Source organism: Nerophis ophidion, linkage group LG28 (genome assembly GCF_033978795.1).
Source record: "Nerophis ophidion isolate RoL-2023_Sa linkage group LG28, RoL_Noph_v1.0, whole genome shotgun sequence".
Classification (NCBI taxonomy): Eukaryota; Metazoa; Chordata; class Actinopteri; order Syngnathiformes; family Syngnathidae; genus Nerophis; species Nerophis ophidion.
In genome coordinates, this window is record NC_084638.1 from 29,023,659 (window position 1) to 29,042,888 (window position 19,230).

Sequence of the window (19,230 nt, forward strand, 5' to 3'; positions counted from 1 at the left end):
GGGGTTCTGTTTGATTGATTTGTCAAAAAGTCTTTGACAGTAAAGAAGACTGCCTATGTCCAGTGTAGATTAAAGTCTTGACATTACCTGACCTGTGTGATTGTTAGTGATGGGTTGATGAGGCGTTGCACAGCCTTTTGACACATTTATAAACTGTATTGATCCTGTGTCACTAAATACTGACATCTGTTGGACATTAAAATACCCTACAGGAAATCTATGGACCAACTCAACTGACACTGATTTTATGACCTAGTATATACAATAATATAAACCAAGTCATTGAATATCATTTAGGATTATTTCATATCTTGATGGACTGGGAATTTTTTTTTTTTTTTACACATGCGCTCTGAATACGCACTATTGATTGATTGATTGAAACTTTTATTAGTAGATTGCACAGTTCAGTACATATTCTGTACAATTGATCACTAAATGGTAACACCCCCCCCCCCCCCCCCACCTCTAGGGGACCAAAAGCAATGGATGTCGAACGGGTCTAACATGATAGTGTGAAAGTTCAATCCATAGTGGCTCCAACACAGCCACGAGAGTTCAGTTCAAAGCGGATCCAAGAAAGCAGCGAGAGTCCTGTCCACAGGAAACCATCCCAAGTGGAGTCGGATCAGCATCGTAGAGATGTCCCCAACCGATACACAGGCGAGCGGTCCATCCTGGGTCCCGACTCTGGACAGCCAGTACTTCATCCATGGTCATGGGACCGACCCCCTCCACAAGGGAGGGGGGAACAGAGGAGAAAAAGAAAAGAAGCGGCAGATCAACTGGTCTAAAAAGGAGGTCTATTTAAAGGCTAGAGTATACAAATGAGTTTTAAGGTGAGACTTAAATGCTTCTACTGAGGTAGCATCTCAAACTGTTACCGGGAGGGCATTCCAGAGTACTGGAGCCCGAACGGAAAACGCTCTATAGCCCGCAGACTTTTTTTGGGCTTTAGGAATCACTAATAAGCCAGAGTCCTTTGAACGCAGATTTCTTATCTGGACATATGGTACAATACAATCGGCAAGATAGGATGGAGCTAGACCGTGTAGTATTTTATACGTAAGTAGTAAAACATTAAAGTCACATCTTAAGTGCACAGGAAACCAGTGCAGGTGAGCCAGTATAGGTATATATGTATGTATATATGTATACAAAGGTATATACAGTATAGGTATATATGTATGTATATATGTATATAAAGGTATATACAGTATAGGTATATATGTATGTATATATGTATATAAAGGTATATACAGTATAGGCCTAATATGATCAAACTTTCTTGTTCTTGTCAAAATATGGCCTAGCAGCCATATTTTGTACCAACTGTAATCGTTTAATGCTAGACATGGGGAGACCCGAAAATAGTACGTTACAGTAATCGAGACGAGATGTAACAAACGCATGGATAATGATCTCAGCGTCGTTAGTGGACAAAATGGAGCGAATTTTAGCGATATTACGGAGATGAAAGAAGGCCGTTTTAGTAACGCTTTTAATGTGTGACTCAAAGGAGAGAGTTACTGGTTTGCAAAAAAGATTTTAACCAAAATAGGTGAAATTCGATCATCTCCCACGGCACACCCGACTGTATCTCACACTCAAATTTTTACTGCATGCCTTTGGTAAGTGCCGGAGTGAGAAGAGGTTTTAAAATAATTAGCGCATGCTTACTTTTACCGCATGCCTTTGGTAAGCGCAGGGGTGAGAAGAGGTTTTGAATTAATTAGCGCCCCGGCGGCAATTCAAGGAAATACGGTATTCCATTTGGTGAGGTAAAAAATTAAAATGAAGTGTCTTTAGCTTTTTGAGAATAATAGTTAGCTGCTAACAAAAGAGTGTGCTGTTGATGCACATTGTAGTTCAGTAATGCAGTGTTGCAGTAACAATGTAATAAAACATGTCCCACGTGCGCGTCATTAAAGGGGCAGGGCCTCTGCTGGTCAGCCCCGTCAGCCGGTGACGTCATCACATGTAGCGAGCTAGCGAGTTGTTTTTTTTTTGGGGGGAGCTAAAGGAAGGAAAGAGAAAGGGCTCCCAGCGGAACAAAACACCGCTCTTTGGATACAGCACTCGCGCTATATGCCGCTGGTTTAGTTGACAATTTTTTAGAAAAAAAAAATCATATTTCAATAATGTCCACCCCGGCGAGGAGACGGCTTATGAGAGATTTTAAAAGGTACCGCAGCCCCCCCCCCCCTAACCCCCCCTTTTTGCTAATGTATGTTTGCGTGTGTGTGGCTAGCAGCTAGCAGCTAGCAATGCTAGCTCGGGAAGCTAACGGCAGCTTAGCTAATGCTAAAAAAAAAAAAAATACAAAATCAACACAGAGTCGTTTGAGGTGAATTCAACACACGCGTTATAATACGACGTGTGTCTGTGTATGATCGGTGACATTTTAAAAAATGATACGCTTAGAAGTGTTTTTATTCAGTCGTCAGTGTTAGCATTAGTGTGGCCGACTTGGCTACTTTGCGTGTTATTGTTTGTTTGTTGTTGGGATTATCAGTGCCAGGAGACAACTAACTTCAACCATTTGAATGGCTCGACAAAAGCAGCTTTTTCTTGCAGACGTTTGCTTGCATTGCCTAGAACAGTCTTTTTCAACCACTGTGCCGCGGCCATGAGATACAGTCTGGTGTGCCGTGGGAGATGATCTAATTTCACCTATTTGGGTTAAAAATATATTTTGCAAAGCAGTAATTATAGTCTTCAAATGATCAATCAGTGATTATGTATATAGCCCTAAATCACTAGTGTCTCAAAGGGCTGCACAAACCACAACGACATCCTCGGTAGAGCCTACATAAGGGCAAGGAAAACTCACACCCAGTGGGACGTTGGTGACAATGACGACTATTAGAAACCTTGTAGAGGACCGCATATGTGGGCAACCCCACCCCAGGGGACCGAAAGCAATGGATGTCGAGCGGGTCTAACATGATACTGTGAAAGTTCATAGAAAATACTGTGAAAGTTCAATCCATAGTGGATCCAACACAGCCAGGAGAGTCCAGTCCAAAGTGGATCCAACACAGTAGCGAGAGTCCCGTCCATAGTGGAGCCAACAGAAAACCATCCCAAGTGGAGGCGGATCCGCAGCGCAGAGATGTCCCCAGCCGATACACAGGCGAGCGGTCCATGCTGGGTCCCGACTCTGGACGAGCAGTCCATCCTGGGTCCCGACTCTGGACAGCCAGTACTTCATCCATGACCACCGGACCGGACCCCCTCCACAAGGGAGAGTGGGACAGAGGAGAAAAAGAGAAGAAACGGCAGATCAACTGGTCTAAAAAGGGGTTCTATTTAAAGGCTAGAGTAAACAAATGAGTTTTAAGGTGACACTTAAATGCTTCTACTGAGGTGGCATCTCGAACTGTTACAGGGAGGGCATTCCAGAGTACTGGAGGCCGATGTGTTGTTGTTGAGTGTTGATGCTGTCTAGAGCTGGGCAGAGTAACCATGTAGTAGTCTTCCATATCAGTGGGTGGCAGCAGTTAGCTAATTGCTTTTATAGATGTCGGAAACAGCGGGAGGCAGGGTGCAGGTAAAAATGTGTCTACTGCTCAAACCAAAAATAAACAAAAGGTGAGTACCCCTAAGAAAAGGCATCGAAGCTTAGGGAAGGCTATGCAGAACATAACTAAAACTAAACTGACTACAAAGTAAACAAAACCAGAATGCTGGACGACAGCAAAGACTTACTGTGAAGCAAAGACGGCGTCCACAATGTACATCCCAACATGACAGGACAATCAGCAATGTCCAGAGAAAGAAGGATAAAAACAATTAAATTATTCTTGATTGCTAAAACAAAGTAGATGCGGGGAATATCGCTCAAAGGAAGACATGAAACTGCTACAGGAAAATACCAAAAAAAGAGAAAAAGCCACCGAAATAGGAGCGCAAGACAAGAAGTAAAACACCACACATAGGAAACAGCAAAAAAGTGAAAAAAAGTCAGTGTGTGATGTGACAGGTGGTGACAGTACACCTACTTTGAGACAAGAGCTATGCTTGGTTATGCTTTAAAGTCATCCAACAATTGTGACGATGACTTTTTACTGTCAACTGAGTTTCCTTTTTTAGTGATATTTGCTGGTGGTGTGCCTCCGCATTTTTCCAACGCAAAAAATGTGCCTTGGCTCAAAAAAGGTTGAAAAACACTGGCCTAGAAAGCGATGCCACGCTGCTTGTGTGTAATCTTCTTGCCAAGATCTATAAGTATCAGCTCGCCGCTGTGATTTAACGTGGATTTGTTCATCAAACATTTATTAAAGTTGCTGCCTAAGGGAAAACCGTCACTGACAAAGTTTAACCTATTGTCACTATAACAATCTATCCATCCATCAATTTTCTTCCGCTTATCTGATCTTGGGTCGCGGGGGCAGCAGCCTAAGCAGGGAAGCCCAGACTTTCCTCTCCCCAGCCACTTCATCCAGCTCTTCCCGGGGGATCCCGACATGTTCCCAGGCTAGCTGGGAGACATAGTCTTCCCAACATGTCCTGGGTCTTCCCCGTGGCCTCCTACCGGTTGGAGGCATTTGGGTGGCATTCCGACCAGATGCCCGGACTACCTTATCTGGCTCCTCTCGATCTGGAGGATCAGCGACTTTACTCTGAGGTCCTCCCAGATGGCAGAGCTTCTCACCCTATCTCTAAGGGAGAGCCCACCACCCTGCGGAGGAAACTAATTTTGGCCGCTTGTACTTGTGATCTTGTCCTTTCGGTCATAACCCAAAGCTCATGACCATAGGTGAGGACGGGAACGTAGATCGTCCGGTAAATTGAGAGCTTTGCTTTCCGGCTCAGCTCCGTCTTCGCCACAACGGATCGATACAACCTCCGCATAACTGAATACGCTGCATTATCGATCTCACGATCCACTCGTCCCTCACTCGTGAACAAGACTCCGAGGTACTTGAACTCCTCCACTTGGGGCTATATTAACCTTGTATTAAACTTGCATAACAATCTACAAGGTTAATATAGTTGGCCTCTCTTTCTTCCCCTCCATGTATCTGCTTTCTTTTGTATTTGAAGTCACCATTACATATACACTATATTGCCAAATGTATTTGGACACCCAACCAAATGATTAGGATCAGGTGTCCTAATCACTTGGCCTGGCCACAGGTGTGTGAAATCAAGCACTTAGGCATGGGGACTGTTTCTACAAACATTTGTAAAAGCCCCCAGGAGCTCAGTGAATTCCAGCGTGGAACTGTCATAGGCATACTTGCCAAACTTGAGACCTCCGAATTCGGGAAATGGGGGGCGGCGGGGTTTGGTGGTAGCGGGGGGTGTATATTGTAGCGTCCCGGAAGAATCCGTGCTGCAAGGGGTTCTGGGTATTTGTTCTGTTATGTTTGTGTTGTGTTACGGTGCGGATGTTCCACCAAAATGTGTTTTTCATTCTTGTTTGGTGTGGGTTCACAGTGCGGCGCATATTTGTAACAGTGTTAAAGATGTTTATACGGCTACCCTCAGTGTGACCTGTATGGCTGTTGACCAAGTATGTTTTGCATTCACTTAGGTGTGAATAAAAGCCGCATATATTATGTGACTGTGCTGGCACCCTGTTTGAATGGAGGGAAATTAAACGCTGAAGGCATGTTCCCAATATTGTTGTCCGGGTGGAAATCGGGAGAAACTCGGGTGAGGCACTGAAATTCGGGAGTCTTCCTGGAAAATCAGGAATGTTGGCAACAAATCCAGTCAAGAGATTTCATTGCTCCTAAATATTCCAAAGTCAACTCTTTATTATAAGAAAATGGAAGCGTTTGGGAAGAAACTCAGATGGGGGTGTAAAACATGTCCCCACCGCACTCTGGGGCAGTGGAGACGCGTTCTCTGGAGTGATGAATCACACTTTTCCATTGAGCAATCTAATGGACGAGTCTGGGTTTGGAGGTTGTCAGGAGAACGGTACATTTCGGACTGCATTGTGCTGAGTGTGAAATTTGGTGGAGGAGGAATTATGATGTGGGGTTGTTTTTCAGAAGTAGAACTTGGCCCATTAGTTCCAGTGGAAGGAACTTTGAATGCTCCAGTATACCAAACATTCTGGACAATTACATGCTCCCAATTTGGAGCAGGCCACTTCCTCTACTAACATGGCTTTTAATAGAGGAAGACAAAGCAAGGTCCATAAAGACATGGATGACAGAGTCTGGTGTGTCTGAACTTGACTGGCCTGCACAGAGTCCTGACCTGAACCCGATAAAACACCTTTGGGATGGATTAGAACGGAGACTTAGAGCCAGGCCTTGTCGACCAACATCAATGTGTGACCTCACCAATGCGCTGTTGGAAGAATGGTCGAGAATTCCTATAAACACATTCTGCAACCTTGTGGACAGCCTTCCCAGAAGAGTTGAAGCTGTAATAGCTACAAAAGGTGGAATTACATCATATTGAACCCTATGGGTTAGGAATGGGATGGCACTTCAAGTTCATATGTGAGTCAAGGCAGGTGGCCAAATGCTTTTGGCAATATAGTGTATGTTCTATAACTATTATCTCGTCGCTGTGATTTTAATATTAATTTAAAAGCAGAATACATGTCAATGATTGTTGTATTGCCACTTGTATCTCTTCATGTTTGCAAGCTAACTGTGTTGTGTTGTGTAAAGATGCTGGAAGTAGATATGTCATGTAACCTTGCACCAGTCCGCAGGTGTTCGAGTGCATCCCAGTCCAGCCAGGAAACAATAGGGACATTCCCGGATCAGCATGTGTGTCCACACCACATTGATGCATTGCCTTTGGTCCTGATGTCGCGTCTAAACAAGTCAGACACCAGACTAGTTTAGAGGTTTTAAAAGGGAAACTGCAATTTTTTAAAACTTTCCCTATTGTTCACAATCCTTATGAGAGACAAGAATACAAAAGTTTAGTTATTTGGCTTTCTAATTTGTAATAATCGGCTTGTTCTTGGTGGCTGGCAATGCGGCTAGTTCATTCTGCCTCTAAATCACTTTAAAAATGCATCCAAAAACCTGTAGTGACATTGTTATTGTAAGAGCGAACACTGAAAAACTGTACTGTTAGCGTCGTAACACATCATCTTGCGACGCATGCTATGGCTTTAGCCGTAGACTAGCTTTTGTGTCAGCAGCTTAATGGGTTTTTAGTTTGTAATGCAATAGGACACTAACCTGTAATGATTGAAAAAAAAAGAATAATCATATAACAGTATTTTAAAGTATTAGCCCACATTTCATGTTTTTGTACACAGCTAGCTCAACAGCGTATGTAGTTGTAACACACAAGCAGGACGTGTTGCATATATCATGATCAATATTATAGTGGCTCACTCAATGGACGGTTGTTTGTTTGGTCGAGCTGGCCGGTGAAGTTTTTTCAGATTCATTTTGGGTATGTACTCTATTTATGTCGGCATAGCTTGGCTCCAAGTTCCACATATACATTCAAATCACGCCGACCTCGCTTTCTCGACTTCCGCGTGCTCCAATATTTCACCATTCTGTTTGTGCTTCTAAAACCAGTAGTTCATCCTCTGTATATTCAGGTTCAAAATTCTAAGGTTATGAATACACATCCGTCCAAAAGTCTGCTATGAATACAACACACTTGCGTTTGTTTCTGTAAGTGGAAACACAAATTTGTTGCAATGAAGTCGGAAGTGTGATGCTATGAAAACGGAAATAAATGCGCAGAGTAAATTAGAAGTTCCAGTAATGCATAAAATGACCAAAATATGCTAAATATTGTACATATAACATTGTTATGAACGTGTCTGTTACTACATTATATATATACACAGTATATAATTGCAGTGTGTATCTACAACAATGGAGGATTTCAAAGTAGTTTTAGAGGGCTTTAAAGGCTACAACAGTGACTCCCGTTAGCCACTTTTTGCAAGCGTTTTTTGTCATCTTTAGAATACTAAAAAAAAGATGTTTCCTTGTCTCATAATGATTGTGAACGATAGGCAAATTCCAAAAAAAAAGCAATTCCTTTTAACCCTTCTGACCTCAGGGCCCAACTTTTCCACTACAGAGGGTGCCGGTCCCATTAAATTATTAACACTGAATTAGTAATCTTACGATTTGATTTTGATCGTTTTCAATATAAAACTAACTTACAGTTTAAAAGGGTAAACCTTGTCAAATGGTATGAAATCATTTGTTAGTCGCTAAGATTGTTATCAAGGCATCGATAAGATTGGTTAGAAAAATAAGTACTAATTTAATATACCGCTCAGAGTTGGGAATCTTTGGCCACCTCACGATTTGATTAAAAACAAATTATTGATGTTTCTTTCATTTATGTATATTGATGCAGTTTTACATTTCTTTTTGTTCTACTAAATAAGCATTTATCACATCCAACTTTTAATAACTGCATTTTTTAAAATAAATTCTCATCACATTTATTAAATTAAAGTAAATGTGTGCAAAACTGGAACATATGATATAGGAGCTGGTCAGATCTGTCTGTTAGGTGGTTGCAGTCTGCCAAATTATAGAATTGTCTGCATTACTTTATTTACAATAAATAAATTGATTATCGATAATTGGCGTTTACTAAGCAATTTTATAATCGTCCATGTCCGAATTGTAATGCATCTAAAAATCTATTATTTCTGCAAATGAAGAGAAATACTTATGAGAAATAGTTTCATACAATTACACACCGCTAAAATAAATACATTTGAACTAAATTAATGATACACATATATCTTTTTGGGAGGGACGGTGTGGCGCAGTGGGAGAGTGGCCGTGCGGAACCCGAGGGTCCCTGGTTCAAATCCCACCAAGTACCAACCTCGTCACGTCCGTTGTGTCCTGAGCAAGACACTTCACCCTTGCTCCTGATGGGTGCTGGTTGGCGCCTTGCATGGCAGCTCCCTCCATCAGTGTGTGAATGGGTAAATGTGGAAGTAGTGTCAAAGCGCTTTGAGTACCTTGAAGGTAGAAAAGCGCTATACAAGTACAACCCATTTTATCATTTATCTTTCTTCACAGTCAAAAGTTTTTTAGAAATACAATTTCAACACTTTAGTTATACATTTTGCGCGTAAGAAACTTCTCTTCGACCTTTCTTGTGGAAACTCTCCTGAAGCAATCAATAAAATACTATCTATCTATCGAAGCTCCAGACTTTTTCTGTTTGATTTTGTCATTACTGCCACAAGTGGTGGAAAAGTGTATTACAATCGAATACCCCTGCGGCCCATACTTACCACAGCTAAAGAAAGATATTTTCTGGCAGCCCTTAAGATGTCAAGAAACTCTGGACTAGATCACCTCATTTGTTGTGCTTGTAACTGGCAAACTATCCTATTAAGGATTGTTTGTTTCTCATATTTTCACCCTCACAAAAAAGTTTACTATGCATCTAACCGGTTGTAACATTTGACAGTACATTATCACTGCTTACACAAGTGTAAACATGAGTTAAGCCCTTTTTACTTAGACATTTAACAGTAAAATAGTCTTATTAAGAGCTTCTTTTTGACATAAAATGATGAAAAGGCCTTGAAAGTTGCTATCAAATGATTAAATAAAGCGTCTTCTCCAGCAGGAAGGAGCTCAAGCAGATTAAGGTTGATGAGGTTAATTGCAGTGCGTCAGTGTTCACACGCAGATGGCTCTTGGCTGCTTTTATAAGCTCTGATTGGCACCTCTTTGATGCCAACACGTGCCACCAGTTGTCCGCTCGTGCTGGACTTTGGCCCGGTGTCCACTCCCTGACCCCCGAAACGTTGCAACTTTTTTGTGTATTGTGGTTGTCCTGACAACCGGCCGCAAACATCGGGTGTGGTCACCGCTGTCAAACGTTGCAGAGATGCCTTTTGTGCAACGTGCACTTTACTGTTGTGAGGCCCCAAGTAAAAGCTGCAGGTTATTATACTTTGAAGTCTTACTTGTAAATTTTTTTTTGACCAAAGCTTCTTATATTGGTGACGTATTAACTTTTCCTTTTCATCGCCAGACTTCAAGAAGACCCTCCCACCGGTGTGAGCGGAGCACCTTCGGAGAACAATATCATGCTTTGGAATGCTGTTATTTTTGGGTGAGTCCCGCCCTCCCGCCTTGTCCAGTTTGCCCTGCTCTGGTTATGCTATTTGCCAAAAGCAAAAAGCAATACCGTATTTTTCTGAGTATAAGTCGCTCCGGAGTATGAGTCGCACCTGCCGAAAATGCATAATAAAGAAGGAAAAAAACATAAGTCGCTATTTTGGGGAAATTTATTTGATAAAACCCAACACCAAGAATGGACATTTGAATAGTGAACAAAAGGCTGAAAAGTGTACGTTGTATGACGCATAAATAACCAACTGAGAAGGTGCCTGGTATGTTAACGTGACATATTATGTTAAGAGTCATTCAAATAATATATAGAACATGCTATACGTTTACCAAACAATCTGTCACTCCTAATCGCTAAATCCGATGAAATCTTATACGTCCATTCTCTCACGTGAATGAACTAAATAATATTGTTTGATATTTTACGGTAATGTGTTAATAATTTCACACATAAGTCGCTCCTGAGTATAAGTCACACCCCTGGCCAAACTATGAAAAAAACTGCGACTTATAGTCCGAAAAATACGGTATGTGCTTTTGCTGCGTAATTGTTCAACATATTCCCGCTTGAAGCCAAACGATGGAGCCAGTGCTGTTTCTCTTGGGAATTAATTCTTCCTCCATTTGTTACTAGATTCGCACCTTCTCTGTCTCGTATTACCACTCGCAACGCACCAGTAGCATCACAGCTAATGTTACTCATGTAGCTACCTCTCTGCTCGGGGAAAGCGTGTGACGTTGCACACGTGACGTATGTAAGAAGGTGCGCTTGTTTACGTCTCTGTGAGAAGGAGAAACAAGAGTGACAAGAGCCTGTACTGTAATGCCCGCAGCTAAAAGCAACTGCGTGAGAACGTATTCTCCAATATCACGATATAGTCATTTTCTATATCTCGCGGATGTATCGAGTATATCGATATATTGCCCAGCCCTACTTCAAACTACATTAATTAGGACCGTGTTTTTAAAAGGATTGTTTTATTTTATGGCCTAATCTGACATTAGGCCTTTATGCTAGGGCAGGGCGATATATCGATATACTCGATATATTGCGGGTTTGTCACTCTGCGATATAGAAAATGGCTATATCGTGATATTGGAGTATACGTTCTCACGCAGTTGCTTTTAGCTGCGGGCATTAAACTACAGGCTCTTCCCACTCTTTCTTGTCTGTCCTCACAGACAGCAAGCGCACCTTCTTACATAGGTCACACATGCATACGCCCTCGCGGAGCAGAGAGGTAGCAGCATGGGTAACGTTAGCTGTGGTGCGAGCGGTAGTACGAGAGAAAGAATGTGCGAATCTTGTAACAAATGATGGAATAATTAATTCTCAGCAGGGGGTTCATCGTCTGGTGGTGGTTTGGCTTCGAGGGGGAATATGTCGAACAGACAACCGTAATTTTTCAAGTGGGGGGCAAAAGCGTTGCTACAAAAAGTAGCATTACTGCTAATATGTAGCAGCATTTGAAAAGTCCCCTGCTAGAGAATGAAGAGTGATTACTCCGCATGTCAACATCTTCGTTCGGTGCCACACGCCCACGCCATCAAAATGCAGAGGCAAACATTTCCAGATCAACACCGTATGAAAAAAATTGTCAACAACAAAAGGAGATAATGTCCGTAGTAACCTACCACATAGCGAAGGACGAACACTATTTGATTTCCCATTATGCAGCTCATTTTTATTTGACGGTTATTGAAATATCTTGTGTGACATTATGCACAAAAGTGCACTTTATTTGTTTTAAACTATTGTAGTGGCGTTCTGTACAAAAAGTGCACTTTAATTAAGTGTTGTTTTGATATGTCATCTTAGTGACATGCACAAAAGTGCACTAATAGCTTGTTTTAAAATGTCTGACAATCTGGCACTTTTTGTTTTGGAAATGACATGAAAGTTTGTGCCACTGCTTGATAACTGTTTAATAAATACGGTTTTGGTCAATTGACTTACTGTATTTTCCACACTATAAAGCGCACCTAAAAACATAACATTTTCTCAAAAGCTGACAGTGCGCCTTATAATCCGGTGCGCCTAATATATGGACCAATATTGAGCCACAACAGGTCTCGCAACTACGGTAAGCAGCCGCCGACTTCATTTTCCACTGTAGTAGAAGAAGCGCGCGGTGCATGCTGGGATATAAGACGCCATTAATGGAGTCGATGTCGCTGCTGTTGTCTAGCAGTTCAGTGACAATTCCTGCCTTCATGAAATCCTGTCTCTCAATAGGAGCCATTTTGGGGTCTTTACATAAACACAAATGGAAATTAAAAAGGCACGCCTGCCGCAGTCATATATCCTGGCATGCACCACGCGCTTCTTATTCTACGGGGGGAAATGAAGTCGGCGGCTGCTTACCGTAGTTGCGAGACCTGTTGTGGCATGTTTAATTCGGACATTGAAGAAGAAGAATTCGAAGGATTCGTGGATGAGGTATAACTTAATAAAGTAAGCTTTACATGTTTATTTTGTGTGTTGTGTGACTTATTGTTGATATATTGTTATTGCTTTGCACTATTTCGAGTGTTACTATATTGTGATTGTAAAAATGTTTGATTTATCGTAACAGTATCAGACTGTTTTGTACGTATTTATTGATTCGAGGAATAGTTCCCCTCCACTATGTGATATAAATGTTGCACTATATATTATAACTTGCTGTTGTTAAAAGATAAACAAAATACCATGTCACTGATTTTACCTCGGGTAAAATAACAAAACAGCTGTTTATTCATTTTGGGAGTGAACGGAGTTGTCAGAACGCTGGTTTTTAACCTATTAATAAAGCTTGACTGACCTATCTGACTGTTTTGTTGACATTCCCTTTAGCGCAGCTCCATCCAATGGATGCATAACGTAAACCCAGCCTCTACTGTAGCATCTATTCTGTGCGCCTTATAATGCGGTGCGCCTTATATATGAACATAGTTTTAAAATAGGCCATTCATTGAAAGTGCGCCTTATAGTGCGGGAAATACGGTAGTTGTGATTTCCCTCTCTGTATAAAAATTTAAAAGTAGCATATATTAATGCAGTATGAACAAGAATGTTTTAATCTAGACACATAGAAACATCATACTGCTGTGACTATATGTATCAAGTGTTAATTTAAGGCTAAGGCAAAATATTGAGATATATATCGTGTATCGCAATATGGCCTAAAAATATGGAAATATTAAAAAAAGGCCATATCGCCCAGCCCTACTTTGTGCCCTCAAAAAATTGACGACACCAAAGGCCAATTGGCCATGCCCTGATGATGACAAAATTCCAGGCCTGGCGCCAAGCAAGTGTGACGTCATCCCTGTTGCTACTCTCGCTATTCGTCACAGACACCCAAGGACAGAAGTAGAGTCTCTAAACACGAGTATAGTCTATATTAACACCAGAAAAAGCTGCTAGAGTTAATGCTAATTCTCGAAAAAGTCATTAAAAGTCTCTAGACACTTGAAAGATTTTTAAAAATAGCACATTGTGCAATAAGCAGCAACAGCTGAAACTAGGACAAAACCATGTATTATAAAAAAATATATATATGATAATCCTGATTAAAAACAGATTAGTTTTTTTTTTAATGTTTGTATACATTTTTTTTTAGCCTTTGTAACGAAACTGAGATCATAGCAAATTATTCGATGACGTCATGAGGACCACGCCTCCACCGCCACAGGTATCTTGGCAATCTAGGGGAAACCCTCTTTTGTGTTGGCAACCTGAGAAGGAAAAGACAACATGTACAGTAGATGTAATGTTGACGTCCGACATGTTTGTGTCTCGCACGGATCAAATGGCAGTCTCATTTAAAATAAATGAAGTTGATCTTGTTTTTCCCCTGTCCTCTGTCCTCTATTTCTCCACAGGCCTGTGGGCACACCTTTTGAAGACGGTAAGTTCCCCTTCACGGTTATATTTACATGCTGTCTGTCAACAAATATTAACATTTACTTACATTTACTAAGTTTTTGTTCAGTCTTGTTGTTGCTCTTAAGACAGTAAATGTAATCACACTTATAGAAGCAGACAAAAAAGACGACAACAAATTAGAGATCGACCGATTTATATTTTTCCTTGCCCTGATGTCATTGTGGCTTGTGCAGCCCTTTGAGTTACTCGTGATTTAGGGTTTTATGAGTAAAATTGGATTGATTGAGTGATGATTATTGGCCCGGTCAATTATCAGCGTCTATATTTAACATTTTGCCGTATATCGGTACCAGCCTATTTTTATGGGCATTTTTTTTCTTTTTTTTTTACAACTACAACATAACTACATTAGCAGATAATATATACACCTATGATACCAGTATTTAGTGTTTAAATATAATTATTAGTGAAGTAGATAGTAATAAACACTGCCTAAACACCTGCTCTTTGAGAAAAGTTGCCATTTTTTTAAATTATCTCTTCTGGGCGCTATAGCTCGGTTGGTAGAGTGGCCTTGCCAGCAACTTGAGGGTTCCAGGTTCGATCCCCGCTCTTGCCATCCTAGTCACTGCCATTGTGTCCTTGGGCAAGACACTTTACCCACCTGCTCCCAGTGCCACCCACACTGGTTTAAATGTAACTTAGGTATTGGGTTGCACTATGTAAAGCACTTTGAGTCACTAGAGAAAAAGCGCTATATAAATATAATTCACTTCACTTCTGCTTAGCTTTCAAAACTTGCCCTTTTTTTATGCCAGGAAATTCGTTTTTGTCCTTCTCATTAAGGAGCGCGCAGTTTCATGCTCTGTGATTCAGTCAAATGACAAAAAGGATATCTCTGCCAGAAGTCCAAAACTTTGTGTAAACATCCTGACAAATAGATTATTATATAAGTAAAGAATAGCAGACAGCAGCTCACACACTATCATACTTTTTTACAACATCCAGGAAGAAATTATGTCAACCACCTTGAAAAATGTCTCAACTATAATCTCCATGAAGGAGCCCAGATTTTTTTCTATTTTAATGTTTACAATATTTCAGGGTTCCTCACGATGAAACCTTACAATGTATTAAATCCATAAACTGTTATAAAATGGTAAACAATTTAGTCAATGGTGAGGTATTGTGACATAGAAAAATCCAATATTTTTACCAATATTCCCAGGAGATTTTCTATATTTTGAAATTCTAATGTCGATGCTCCTCTGACACATGTGATAAAGATTGTGAAATCCCCTAATGTTTTTTGCTGCTAAATTAAGGACAACATTTGTGCCGCATAGTGTTGTCCCGATACTAATATTTTGGTACCGGTATGTATTTAATGTATTTCGATACTTTTTGGTACTTTTATAAATAAAGGGGACCACAAAAAATGGCATTATTGGCTTTATTTTAACAAAAAAATCTTAGGGTACATTAAACATATGTTTCTTATTGCAGTTTTGTCCTTAAATAAATGGTGAACATACTAGACAACTTGTGTTTTAGTAGTCAGTAATCAAACAAAGGCTCCTAATTTAGCTGCTGACATATGCAGTAACATATTGTGTCATTTATCATTTTGTCAAAGATATAAAGGACAAGTGGTAAAAAATGAATTCTTAATCTACTTGTTCATTTACTGTTAATATCTGCAAACATTCTCCTTCAACATGATCTATGTACACTTCTGTTAAAATGTAATTAATAATAATAATAATAATTTCTTTCTTTTTAATTACAGTTTATTATTAATATTATCAATGTAGAAGTATTTATTTTTTGTTTATTTAATTGATGTATTTGTAGATACTACTTTGTTTTTTCGTTTGTTTCTTTTGTTGGGGGGGGGGGGGTTGGGTGGCATTATTCATGTTTAAATAACTTTTACTGCAAATGCATATCACCTCCAAATATTCATTATCAGACCTCCTTGACTAATAATAATGGGATTCGGTATCGGCCCTGGAAAAAACAAAACGGTTGATCTCTACAACAAACTAGATATTATTCAAAAGGACTTTAAATGTTTGATAGAATGAACAGAGAATGTATACAGAATGTGTTTGAAAAGTTGTGTGTGTACATTCCCAGGAACGTTTAAGCTGCTGATAGAGTTTTCAGAGGAATACCCAAACAAACCTCCCACAGTTCGCTTTGTCTCCAGAATGTTTCACCCCAATGGTAAGATGACATTTATTTTTTATTGCATTTTTTTTATACATTTGTGGTTTATTCAATATTAATAATTTCATTACTATATTGGCCTCAATCTGCGAGTGTGAGTGGGAATGTTGTCTATCTGTGTTTGGGCCTGCGGTGAAGTGGGGACTTGTCCAAGGTGTACTTCGCCTTCCGCCCGAATGCAGCTGGGGATAGGCTCCAGCACGTTGTCTGTGTCTTAAGTTTGCATTTTGACATTCAAAATAGAAGGAATTGTGTGCTTGTTGGAAGAAAATTAAATCTTAATCTTAACAAGTGCAGATGTGCACTTGTAAACACGCTGCAGGACAGCTTGTATCGCACATGATATCACACTCAAGTAAGCATGCTGGAAGACTGCTTGTATTGCACATGATATCACACTCAAGTAAGCATGCTGCAAGACTGCTTGTATTGCACATGATATCACACAAGTAAACATGCTTCAACACTACTTGTATCGCACATGATATCACACACAAGTAAACTCGCTGCAGGACAGCTTGTATCGCACATGATATCACACACACAATTAAACTCGCTGCAGGACTGCTTGTATCCCACATGATATCACACACAAGTAAGCATGCTGCAAGACTAATTGTATCGCACATGATATCACACACAAACTTGCTGCAGGACTGCTTGTATCGCGCATGATACCACACACAACTAAGCATGCTGCAAGACTGCTTGTATTGCACTTGATATCACACACAAACATGCTGCAATACTACTTGTATCGCACATGATAGCACACACAAGTAAACTCGCTGCAGGACTGCTTGTATCGCACATGATATCACACACACAAAGTCGCTGCAGGACTGCTTGTATCCCACATGATATCACACACAAGTAAGCATGCTGCAAGACTAATTGTATCGCACATGATATCACACACAAACTTGCTGCAGGACTGCTTGTATCGCGCATGATATCACACACAACTAAGCATGCTGCAAGACTGCTAGTATTGCACTTGATATCACACACAAACATGCTGCAATACTACTTGTATCGCACATGATAGCACACACAAGTAAACTCGCTGCAGGACTGCTTGTATCGCACATGATATCACACAATTAAACTCGCTGCAGGACTGCTTGTATCCCACATGATGTCACACACAAGTAAGCATGCTGCAAGACTAATTGTATCGCACATGATATCACACACAAGTAAACATGCTGCAAAGCTCCTTGTATCGTATATGATATAACACACAAGTAAACATGCTGCAAGACTGCTTGTATTGCACATGATATCACACACAAGCATGCTGCAAGACTAATTGTATCGCACATGATATCACACACAAACTCGCTGGACTGCTTGTATCGCAAATGATATCACACACAAGTAAGCATGCTGCAAGACTGCTTGTATTGCACATGATATCACACACAAGTAAACATGCTGCAATACTACTTGTATCCCACGATATTACACACAAGTAAACTCGCTGCAGGACTGCTTGTATCGCACATGATATCACACATAAGTAATCATGCTGCAAGACTGCTAGTATCGCGCTTGATCTTACACACAAGAAAACATGCTGCAAGACTGCTTGTATCGCACATGATATCACACACAAACTCGCTGCAGGACTGCTTGTATCGCACATATAACACACAAGTAAGCATGCTGCAAGACTGCTTGTATCGTACATGATATCACACACAAACATGCTGCAAGGCTGCTTGTATCACACATATCACACACTAGTAAACATGCTGCAAGACTGCTTGTATCGCACATATCAAACACAAGTTAACATGCTGCAAGACTGTTTGTATCGCACATGTCACACAAGATTTTATGTGACTTTTATTGACGTTCTGTACTTCTCCCTACTTCCGTGTACACAGCGGCGTTTTAAAGTAAAAAATGTTACTTTTTGAAACCGATACCGATAAGTTCCGATATTACATTTTAAAACATTTATCGGCCGATATCATCCATCCCTAATTTTTGTTATTGCGTCTTTTCTGGGAAGCCACTTTCTTCAGGCCAAAGTCAGAAAATACTTTTTATGTTTTTCCTATTAAATTCAGTTCACAAAAAAAAAGGATAACATTTGAGGCGTTGTGGCTTAGAAAAAAAACTTCCCCCGAACTTTCTGCTCCGCCGCTCCCAGTCTGTGGAACGTGCTCCCTGACCACTTGAGGGAACCACAGACTGTGAATTATTTTAAAAAAGGCATAATTTTTTTATTATCACTTCTGCACGTTAGCATGTTGCTGCTGCACAAGTCAAATGTACATGAATATTTACAAAGCTCGTTGGTAAAAGAGAGCAGAAGGTGAGGATGAAAAAAGGAGCAAAAAGAATAACTTGAGCCACATCGTACAGACGCTTTGAAAAAGACGTTTTAAAAGGCCACTTTTTTTTTGGTTTCCGAACATTTTTTGGGCCCAAAAAGTCTTTTGGTTTGACGCTACAGCGCCACCTGCTGCTTTGGTATGTGCTATCGTGTTGCACTGGTATGAGTGATGAAAGTGCTAAAGCAAGGCGTACATGTCCTGACTTGCGATAAATGTGTGGTCCCACAGTGTACGCAGATGGAAGTATATGTTTAGACATCCTCCAAAACCGCTGGAGCCCCACGTATGACGTCTCCTCCATACTCACTTCCATCCAGGTGGGTGAGCCTCCACCTGCACCACGCAGGTAACGTGCATTTTAACTGACATTTTCCACTTGACCGTCTTCATGCAGTCGTTGCTGGACGAGCCAAACCCCAACAGCCCCGCCAACAGCCAGGCGGCGCAGCTCTACCAGGAGAACAAGCGGGAGTACGAGAAGAGAGTGACGGCCATTGTGGAGCAGAGCTGGGTGGACGTGTGAGCCCTCCCACCCCCCCACTCCTTTCTTCCTCTATTCTGTCTTTCAACAGCCTCCCTTCTTCCTCTCCCCCCCTCTTCTTCATGTGTACCTGACGTGTGTGTGTGGAGAGCAGCAGCAAGCATATCACGTGACTCAAGTGCCACCCTGCGAGACAATTCAAAGATCCGCTACGAACATTAACTTGCT

General features: G+C 40.8%; 1 protein-coding gene across 1 annotated transcript in view; it reads left to right on the plus strand.

Moving 5' to 3' along the window:
- The first annotated feature begins 1,971 nt into the window (after positions 1-1,971).
- The window catches only part of ube2b (ubiquitin-conjugating enzyme E2B (RAD6 homolog)), a 17,994-nt gene continuing 735 nt past the window's right edge, over positions 1,972-19,230 (plus strand). Inside the window, exons 1-6 of the mRNA XM_061890711.1 lie at positions 1,972-2,185; positions 9,973-10,053; positions 13,938-13,963; positions 16,081-16,170; positions 18,750-18,838; positions 18,916-19,230. The exon at positions 18,916-19,230 is cut by the window's right edge and continues 735 nt beyond it. Coding sequence (XP_061746695.1) covers positions 2,142-2,185; positions 9,973-10,053; positions 13,938-13,963; positions 16,081-16,170; positions 18,750-18,838; positions 18,916-19,044 — 459 coding nt within the window. The 5' untranslated portion in view covers positions 1,972-2,141 and the 3' untranslated portion in view covers positions 19,045-19,230. The remainder of the gene's footprint in view (positions 2,186-9,972; positions 10,054-13,937; positions 13,964-16,080; positions 16,171-18,749; positions 18,839-18,915) is intronic.